The following is a 10468-nucleotide window of genomic DNA, read 5'->3' on the forward strand; positions in this document are numbered from 1 at the left end:
CTTGTGGACACATGGGCATTCAAAGTCGGCCCCGATGTGAGGTGTGAGAACAGGGTCTTTCTAAGAGGTGGCCAAGGAGGGGGCCGCTGGCTCAGACTCGTATATGGAGGGTTTGATGGCTGGAAGTCATTAAAATGGTATTTGACCGGTACTCAACTTCAATTTCGGCAAATCCAATTTCAGACATGATTATGTTGAAATCTAAACATAACTTGTTTATGTTACAGATTTGGAGAGACCCAGAAGTATGTTTGGTTCATAGAGTAGTGCCTGAAGAGAGGGCTAATGAATTTGTGGTTTAAATGATAGAACTGGGGTCAATTTGACCACATGTATGGCTTCAGGAAAGAAGGTTTTACTGCCTGCGATGAAACCCTCTCTGGATGATTAGTTTTCGCCCGAGTTGCCGCAGTTGCAAAGTTCTTTTTCTGGTTCTGAAGTAATCGGTGCTGATTGCAGGGAAATCGCAAAGGCAGCGAGGTGGAAGAACAACATTGCTCATAGTTCTAGTTTCTCTCTCCTTCCCTGGCTTTAGTTTTGAATTCTAATAATCGTGACCTTACGTAAAAAGCAGGCTCTGCCGTTGTCCCTTCAGCCTGAGCCTTCACCCGCGTTTGGGCCCCGTGTGCAGCTGCGGTCATGTTCACGGCTGGGTTGTACCACGTCACATGGACCAGCGGGCTTCACAGAAATGCTCTCACTCGTGCGCAGACCGTAGACGTTGGTTTGTGTTTACCAGTTTTGCTCTTATAAATGGTAATATGGAAGGAAGCGTTTCTGTATTTTATTTTTTTTTGGTGTGGGGAGTGTTAATGCTGTATTAGAATGCAAAGATTTTAAATGAATGACAGGTGTGACAAAAAGGGAAATACAATTTATGTGGTGGATATTTTGATCATCTGAAGTGTTTCAATACCACAAATTATTAACCCTTTCTTTTTCTCCCATGCATTATTCTTCCATTTGACCCTAATCTCTCTCTCCCTCTCTTTTGGACCCTAATCTTTTTTCATAACCAAACAGAAATTCTTGGAATAGTTATTTTATATGCTATGAATATTTTGGATAACCACTACCTTTTGGTTTTCTTCTTATATTTTGTTATTGTAAAGTTCGCCTGTTTGATCGCAATCATTATCATTTTCTTGCCTTGGAGTCTCTGTAGGGCACGTGTTGGGCTGCTAACTGCAAGGTTAGCAGTTCTGACCCGTCAGCTGCTCTGTGAAAGAGCGAGGCTGTCTGCTCCTGTCTCAGAAAGCCAAGTAGGGCCGCTGTGAGTCGGAATGACTTTGGGCGGTGGTTTGGATATATGTAGCAGCGATGGGAAATAAGGTTTCCAGAGTGTCTGTGGACAAAGGGAAAGCCTGTAGTATTGTTTGCTTTTAGAGAACCAGTGGACACACGCTGCTTAATTTTAGTTCACATTCTTTACCAGATTTTATCATTTGATTTTCATCTTACTGTAAATTCCTAATGTAGTTTTTCAGATGAGCCTGGTTAAGAAAGATGGGCTACATGCATGTGTGCTTTTAATTTATTTTAATACATTTCCTGCATTGCATCTTGGTATTAATTAGTAAGCTATTTAAGCATTCTTTGAGGAATCCCCTATATTTTGAAGACTCGAGGACAGTGGATCTTGATAGAGATTAACCAAACCAAACAAGCTCTTAGCGACCCTGTAAGACAGAGTAGACTGCCCCATGGGCTTCTGAAACTACCAACGAGTGGCTGGTGGCTTTGAACTCCTGACCTTAAACAACAAGGCATGCTTTGTTTAGTTTTCTTTTTAACTATATTCATGATGTAGTTTTTCAGAAAAACCCAGTTTAAAATCTGGTATAAAGGTCTGTGTGCTTTAAATGTCTATCAGAATACATTCCTGTATTACATCCTGGTATTAATGAGATATTTTAGGCTTTCTGAGTAACCCACACTGTGTGGTAGTTATATAATCGTTTGTCAATTTGAGGGTTAAGAGTGTAGGGTTGGAGTCTAGCCTGTCAATCAGATCATAGCCAATGAGGCCTCTGTGTGGGCATGGCCTTCTCCTGAGGATTCTGGGAAATCCCGTATTTCCTCCTTGGAAGCAGGAGAGACTCTCTAACTACTTCACTCCCTGGGAGACATTGCAGCCGACAAGACATGTGGAACTACGCTAGTGCCCTAAGTTGGAAAAGCCACATGGACCTACCTGATGCAGCCAGACCTCTGAAGCTGGAGAAGCCACCTAGAGACCCCTGCCAGCGCTGAGATGCTTACAATGCCACTGGATCCAAAGACTCTCTACCCACTGGCTTGTGAGCAAACTGCCCCCCGCCAAGTTGTATTAGAGCATATGTTCAATATTGATATTAGAATACGGTAATGATTTTTAAAGGGTAACTTTTCCCAACATGTACTGCTTGTTTGGTGCTGTGTTAGTCTGGGTTGACTGGAGAAACAAATGCAGACACTCATATGTATCAGAGAGAGCTTTATATCAAAGAGTCATTGTACATTCAGAAAACATCCCAGCCCAGTCCAGATCAAGTCCATAAGTCTGTTATTAGCTCATATGTCTGATACCAGTCAATAAATTCCTCTTCAGACTCATGCAACACATGCAATGGAAGATCACGGGCCATTGGGAGGCAAATCTTTTGGATCCAGTGGCGGTGGAAGCATCTCAGTGCTGGTGTGGGTCTCCATGTGGCTCCTCCAGCTCCAGGGCTCTGGTTTTATCAGCGTCGCTCCATGTGTCCTGTCACCGGGAATAAACGAAGCAGAGACTGTGGGTCTGGCCTCCAGTGAGGTATTTATCTTAGGACCTCCAAATGTGGTCATCAAGCTGTGACCTGATTGACAGGCTAACCTTCACTCCTTCACTTTGAATAGCCTCAAGTTGATACCAGATTACGTAACTTCCACAGATAGCTTATTTTATGATATCTTTTTCTTAACATTAATTTTAAAATGCGTGTTGCCTGTTCTGAAATATGTTCTCTCTGGTGGCTTCTAGGTTACCTAGAGTATGAAATAATACAGACTTGGAAACTCCGAAAGAACCTTGAATCAGCAATTTGAGGTAAATATGTACAAACCAAGGCAGTGCTTAACTTGCCCCGTTCTGCTTTAACTTTTTAGCAAAACTAAATTGGGGTCAAAGTGAGAAGGTTTGTTCTCCATGTGACTGCATCCGTACACAAGCGTCAGGTTAGATCATCACCTCCCCAGTAGCCCCGAGAGCCTTTGAGGAGTACGCCCTTAGCAGGCAGCATTTCCAGATGGTGGACCTTTTACTGTGAAAGTCAGATAGCGAGGTCGTCTCGCTCAGCGAGGAGAAAGCGCACTGCCTTTCCATTTGTTGCCCCTGAGTTTATGGGAACAGTATGAAGAAGAGCCTTTACAGTAAGTAAGCAAACGTGAAATTGTAATCATTATTTGTTAAATTGAAGTTTTCATCTCAATACTGCATGCTTCCGGAGTTCCGTCGTCTGAGCTACCCCCTCTATTCACACTTCTCCCACGGCATTAGCCATACGGACCCGAATCCCTCCGGGCTTTGGTTCGTGCGCTGACCTCTGTAAGGACGTCAGTGTGGAGTTAGCTGCTGGCGGAAGCTGTGCTTCCAAGCTCACTTTGAGACTTGAAACTGCTCGTGGTTTTCCAGCTCAAGGAAAGCTTCTTCCCAGGCGGTTTAGCTTTCTCGGCCAAAGGATCTCTTCTGGTGACCTTTTAAAATGCATTTGTGTTATATACGTGAATGTCGGGAGTAACGTACCAACACCCCCCCACCCCCACCCCCACCCCAGTTCTCTAGTCGACAAAGCGCTCTCTTTAGCCTGTGTTTACTTTGTGTGACTTCCATGTATTCTGTCAGAAGCCTTTCCTTGCCTTTTTCTTGTCCCACGACCCCTGGGAGTTAGGCATGCCATGGCTGCGGCCCACATGCCTGTTCTTTGTTTCAGGGGAGGGCCCAGCTGCTGACTACCACCCAGGGCCTCCTCTGTAAAAGCGCAGGAGATGGGAATGGCCCTCGCTGTCACTGGGGCTCCCTGGCGGCTGTGTTTATCTTACGGTTCAGGACTGAGTTTCCACCTTGGCCTTTGTGTTTCTCTCCAGAGCAGAAACTTGGGCATGCTGCCGTGACTGTCCAGTAAACCGCCACCACCATGTCCAGATGCCGTCCCCAGAACAGCACCGCAGAGATGGTGACCATTGAAACGGTAAAGTCGGGGCGGGCGCGTTTCCCTGTGAGAGTCCTAACTGCATGGAGCTCGGACGTGGTGAAGCCCTCACCGTGAGAGTGCGTGGTTGGCCCAGAACTGTCCCGTCTGGGGTGGCAGAGCAGGCACATGGCAAATCACCTAACCAGCTCATCCGGGAACTCGGGCTGACCAGCCGCCTTCGTGTCTCTTCACAAAGGCCAAGTTCTAGAAAGTCTGCTCAGCAGGCCAACGACAGTAAAATCAGGCTCCACGGCAGCTCTTACTGTTTCACACGGTAGAACACCTAGTGCGGGCTTCCCGATGCCAGATTTGCCGCGGGAGGAATGAAGGGGGATTGAAATGTGAGTTGCTGTGAGATACTGGCCTGACCCAGCCACGGTATTTTCAGTCACTTCGTATGCCTGTGAAAGTCGGGTACTGACTAAGGGAAGCGGATGCATTTGAACTCTAAGGCTGGTGAAGAAGATCGAAAGACCGTGGACCCCCAAAAGGACAAACAGAGCTGTCTTGGAACAAGTGCAGCCAGAATGCTCCTTAGAAGCAAAGATGGCGGGACTTCGTCTCATGTACTTTGCACGAGTGATCAGGAGAGACCAGTCTCTGGAGAAGGCCATCCTGCTGGGTAAAGTAGAAGGGCAGGAAGGAGAGAAGACCCACGACAGGATGGATGGACGCAGTGGGGGCCACGTGTGTTCAAACGGAGGTCTGCTCAGGACTGGGCAGTGTTGGTTCTGCTGCACCTGTTGGACCGACCTCACGGCACCAAACAGCAACAACATGCAGAATATCGTGGGAATGGGTCAAGTTGCTGCCCACCTTCTGCCTGTGGACCCTCCTTTCCTCACCCACCTGTCCACCCACAGCTCTGGGGACCAGGCAGGGTGGGAGTTGGATAGATGCATGTTTTCCAGCCCAATAGAAATATTTCTGGAATCGCTGAGGTTCTGTTCTGTGCACTGGTGTGCAGACAGCCCTGAGGAGCCAGGCCACCAGCAGCATTTGAGTGCACGTGGGGTCCATTGAGCCAGGAAGCGTCAGTAAGAGCTGTGACAGATCAGGCCTGCACCTAGGACCTTCCTCCTGTGGAGCACGTCCACTGCTGAAGAGACCAGGCGTGCCCGCGGGAGTGAGTGCAAGAGGACAGCCACACAGAATGAAGGCACCTGAGGCCGTCATCGCTCAGGTAGACACTGTTGTTGTCCTGTAAACTGCATTGGTTACCATCCCAGCAAGAGTTACACATGGAGAGACAGCAGACTCCCAGCTCTGTAGCCAAGAGACTAGCGAACCAAAGGCACTCAGTGTGCTCAGCTGCGGGCCACAAGGTGGGAGGTTCCGATCTACCTGGAAATGCTTCTGGAGAAAGGCCTGGTGAGCCTCTGCTGATAAGCCAGCCCCGGGACCCCAGGCAGCAGTCCCGCTGTGCAGGCTCATTTGCGGGCAGCTGGTGGTGTACGGGTGAAGAAGAGACTGCCTGAGGAAGACTCGGTTTAAATTGCAGAGGCACATTTAACTGGATGGATGTTGGGCCGCCCCCGCCTTCAAGTGGAGTCCGACTCTGAGTCATTGCAACCCACACAGGGTTTCTGCTGGAGCCACATCAGTGTCATAGAGGCAGCTGGTGGGTTTGAACGGCACACCTTCCTGCTAGCGGCCGGCAGCTCTGTGCTGTCTTCTGAGGTCCTCGGCCCCAGCACCCCAGCACGGTGGATCCCCGTGCAGTATTCTGTCCCCATTGAAGGGCATCTGTGTGCACATGGGGCGTCTTCTTGGTTCAGATATGACAATCTTAAGTCGTCGTGCTTCTCCGTGGCTGCAAGATTCAAGTGCCAGGAAGTGAAAGTTCTCCTCACCCAGAACCCAAGAGCAAGAAGCTCTCATCAGGAGGCTGCAGAGACAACAGAAATGCCAGAGCAGGGCCCAAGGGAGCAGATGCCTCCTCCTCACCACCGTGCCCCCCTCTCCCCAAGGCTCCACATGCCCCTCTGCAGGCAGAGACCCTGCTCCGCGTCCCAGAAGCGCCGACGGACTGTGGCCCAGAGACTCAAGTCACTAACACTGCTCGCATGCAGGTTGGGACTTAAAAAAGACTCCGCTTTCTTCTCCGTGATCAGGTTTACGGGGAAGAGGATGAGCGGTAGCGGGCGTGTCTAGTTTGGTCGGGTGGTGGACGTGGTTTAATTTTCCATATCACGAAGTTCTTATGCGGGCGGGGTAGTCAGGTGAGAGAAGGGCTGTTTTGGTCTCTGGCAGTAATGACGCTCCATTTCAGAAGGAGTGTGCTTTATGGGAAAGGCGTAGTGTGGCTTTTGCCCTGTGTTAGTAGTTGTAACGGACTAGAAGGGCGTGGTTTTATGGCGTGGGTGTTGCTGTCACCTCTTGGTTCTCACCTCTGAGCGCTCAGGGTCATGTGGCAACCCCACCCTTGCGTCTGAGCACGTCCCCAGGCAGGCCTGGCATTGGTTGCTGGGCCCCAGAGGGTAGAGCCCCTGACTTTGGGACAGCCCTGGGGGACTGAGGGAGCTCGGGCGCTGTGCAGAGGCTCCCGTGCTTGGCCATGTGTTCACCCTGCGTGGCCGTGTAACGGTCTTCTTTCTCCTCCTCGTAGTAAGCTGTGCTAGGACAAAGCGCAATGACAGAAACACTGGACGAATGAGAAGCCCTGCTTTGCAGCCCCTCAGCATGGCAGGCCTGCAGCTCATGACCCCTGCTTCCTCACCAATGGGCCCCTTCTTTGGACTGCCATGGCAACAAGAAGCAATTCATGATAACATTTACACACCAAGAAAATACCAGGTACTAATGAGGGTTCTAATCGGGGAGCCGCCTTTTTGTTGTTGTTGCTTTAATTGAACTGGAGGAAACTGGCCTATCTAGTTGAGACATGTCTCATTTAAAACTCATTTACTCCATCAAAGTCCCTTCTTCTGATCGATTTTCGTACAGAACCCTCATGTTCTTAATACCCCCAGCCTCTTCTCATGTCTGCTGGGTAATGTATTTGGCAGTTTGATTTGTGATGTTCCCATTTTTTTTTTCCCCTCTGGGAAAGCCTCACCATTTCTTAATGCCCGGTTGGATGAATTGGTCCAATTGGGCTTGTGAGACCAAGCCCAGTGAACCGGCAGAACCGTGGTTCCTGGAAGCCATGCCATTTCCTTCCGTATCGTTCGTGCCTCAGTGAACATGACTTAAATAGATGTCCCAGCAGCTGCATTTGCCCGGGCATCTTATCTAGAGAAAGTCAATTTGCCGAGAAAGATCGCAGAGAGGGGAAGAACTGTCCCAACTGGAGTGGGCAGTGTATAACAACCCCACCCTCACCCCCCTGCCCCTACCACCCCCCCCACCCCCGTCTCTAGGTGGAGCTGCTGGAAGCCGCTCTGGACCACAACACCATCGTCTGCTTAAACACTGGCTCAGGGAAGACGTTTATCGCAGTGTTGCTCACCAAAGAGCTGTCCTACCAGATCAGGGGGGATGCCGCCGGGAGCGGACGGAGGACGATCTTCTTGGTCAATTCTGGTAAGGTGACCTGGCTCTGATATCCAGGACCCAGCTGAGGGGAGGTTGGATGGGCAGCTGTTTTCCGTGAGCCTTCTCCCTGGGCATTCGATGCGAAGGATGGACAATAAGAGGCGTTTGGCAGTTTCCCACCTGGGGAAGGTGGGGTGGAGGTACACGTTGCCTTCTGTCTCTCCCCGGCACCGTTCTCTGCAGTTGGCTGTTTCCTCCCTCAGCTGCAGTGCTTGTGGTAGCCTGTAGACAGCGCCTGCCTTTCTCCAGAGGGCTCAGCTGGAGCTCGAGTGAGCCCAGGCCATCCCAGCTCTGTGTGTTGATGTAGAAAGAGAGAGTGTCAAAAGGTGCTGCTGGTTGTGAGCCTGGTCACCTTTTGACTTATGAGTTTGCTCGACCAGCTGCCCCACAGGAGAAAGACTGGGCTTCCTACTCCCCTAAACAGTTACAGAAGCCCAATGGGGCCTGGCCGTGAGTCGCCTGGACGTGCTGGCAGTGAGTGTATGCGTTCTGGAAAGAGGAAGAGACGAGCTTTGCATGTTAGACATAGGAAGGCTTGAAAACACTGGACTCTCGTGTGTCTGGGCTGTACACATCAACATGAAAATGTACAGTGTGAACCTCTGCCCATGGGAAGGGTCCCTGAGTGGCACAGTGGGCTCAGCATTGACCACTAGCCAAAGGGATGGTAGCTGGACCCCACCAGCTGCTCCTCAGGAGAAACAGCATGGCTGTCTGCTGCCCTAAGTCTCAGCAGCCCTGGAGACCCAGGAGAGCCGTGCTGCGCTGCCTTAGAGGGCTGCCGCAGGCGGCAGTAGGTGTGTGGAGATGGGGACTTCTTTTACAGGCACAAGGTGGCCTTGCACGCTGTATAGATTCCTCCTCCTCTTCAACGGGTCACTTAAGGAATCTACGGTCCGGGATAGAGAAAGCGGCCTCACTTCCGGCCTTTCTCACCGCTAGCCAAGAGAGCTGCTTGGGTTGGTGTCCCCACATTCACTGGGAGGGTTGTCTTTGTGGTCAGCAAACCAGGTTGCTCAACAAGTGTCAGCCGTCAGGACCCATTCGGATCTCAAGGTTGGGGAGTACTCAAACCTAGAAGTCAGCGCATCATGGACGAAAGAGAAATGGAGCCGGGAGTTTGCTAAGCACCAGGTAAGACACACTTTCTCAGTCACTGCCTGGTCTGGGTCGGGCCCTCTGGCTGGTCAGTGTTGTGGGGACAGAGTGACTGGGAGAGGCTTCCTCACTCACCCCCGACAGTCCACATGGCCTAATGGTTTAGCTCACCTGTGGGGCTAAGCCCTCATTAATAACACACTCCAGTGTCCCCGATGGTACGCTCTAAATCAGGGGTCCTCAAACTTTATAAACAGGGGTTCAGTTCACTGTCCCTCAGACCCGTTGGAGGGATGGACTGTAGTTTAAAAAAAAACCCTGAACAAATTCCTATGCACGCTGCACATATCTTGTTTTGAAGTAAAAAAATAAACGGGGCAAAAACACCTGGCTGGCTGGATAAATGTCCTCGGTGGGCCGCATGTGGCCCCCGGGCCGTAGTTTGAGGACGCCTGCTCTAAATACCTTCTCGGCTGGTGACCTGCCCGACAACCTCGTAGTTCAGAGAACAAAGCAAGGAGCCGAGTTGACAAAATTGACTGATATGATCCGGAAGCGGGCTTTGCAGAGGTCCTGCATCGGGGAGTCTTCTCGGTTCCAGTGTGCGAGCTGCTGTATCCTTCAGCATGCTGGGCTTCGTCCTGCAGGAGGTTTTCTTCATCTGGGCCCGCACAGCAGCGGGCCTGTTTGGTCTCCTCTGCGTCGCGTCGGGCCCGCCGGGCGACTGGCCCGCTTGTGTGTAACCCATGCTGGCTTTCTTGCAGGTTCTGGTTATGACTTGCCACGTCGCCTTGAATGTTTTGAAAAGCGGCCACTTATCACTGACCGATATTAATCTTTTGGTGTTTGACGAGTGCCACCTTGCGATCCTAGACCACCCCTATCGAGAAATCATGAAGGTAAGGTCGGGGCTTGGTCAGTCTCCCGCCTCCAGGGCCTGGTTCCTGAGGGGACACACGGTGTTGCAGATACCAGAAACGCAACCGCAGGTGGCCATTTTGGATGTCAGTAGGAATGACTGAATGAACATGAAGCTCATGTTCACGGACATGACAATAAAAACTTAGGTAGAGCACCAACGCTGGAACGACGGCAGGGGCTGTCGAGGCCTTTGGGTAACCAGGAGTCAGCTGGCTGCAGTAGCTCATGAGCCACATAGTGTCCTTGCTGCCCCTCTGTTGGCCCTGAACTCGTTGCCGCTGGTGTTGGTGCCGCGTGTGGCACACGCTCCTGCATGTCTGGTTCTGCCAGGGCCTTGCACGCAGAACCCTGACCTCCAGTCTTTGATTTTGCCAGCTCTGTGAGAACTGCCCATCCTGCCCTCGCATTTTGGGACTGACTGCCTCCATTTTAAACGGGAAATGTGATCCAGAGGAGCTGGAAGAAAAGATTCAGAAGCTGGAGAAAATTCTCAAGAGCAACGCTGAGACGGCAACTGACCTGGTGGTCTTGGACAGGTACGCGCTGTTGCGCTGTTGGTTGATGGGGCGTTGAAGGGACCACTGGTAACTCGTTGTCAGCTTTCCCCTGGCCTGGCGGGTGCGGGAGCCCGTGCCGTGTGCCTGTGTGCGCATGTGTGTGAGTGTGTGCCTTTGTGCCTGTGGGCGGGCCCTCCCCTCCCC

At 51.0% G+C, this 10468-nt stretch overlaps 1 protein-coding gene across 1 annotated transcript in view; it reads left to right on the forward strand.

The window, feature by feature from the left end:
- Positions 1-2999: 2999 nt before the first annotated feature.
- DICER1 (dicer 1, ribonuclease III) overlaps positions 3000-10468 on the forward strand; it is a 42660-nt gene continuing 35191 nt past the window's right edge. The window contains exons 1-7 of the mRNA XM_004699097.2: positions 3000-3067; positions 4105-4208; positions 6820-7007; positions 7574-7736; positions 8752-8882; positions 9611-9745; positions 10143-10303. Coding sequence (XP_004699154.1) covers positions 6864-7007; positions 7574-7736; positions 8752-8882; positions 9611-9745; positions 10143-10303 — 734 coding nt within the window. The 5' untranslated portion in view covers positions 3000-3067; positions 4105-4208; positions 6820-6863. The remainder of the gene's footprint in view (positions 3068-4104; positions 4209-6819; positions 7008-7573; positions 7737-8751; positions 8883-9610; positions 9746-10142; positions 10304-10468) is intronic.

Source organism: Echinops telfairi, unplaced genomic scaffold (assembly GCF_000313985.2).
Source record: "Echinops telfairi isolate 266 unplaced genomic scaffold, ASM31398v2 ScPeMD7_18;HRSCAF=68, whole genome shotgun sequence".
Taxonomy (NCBI): Eukaryota; Metazoa; Chordata; class Mammalia; order Afrosoricida; family Tenrecidae; genus Echinops; species Echinops telfairi.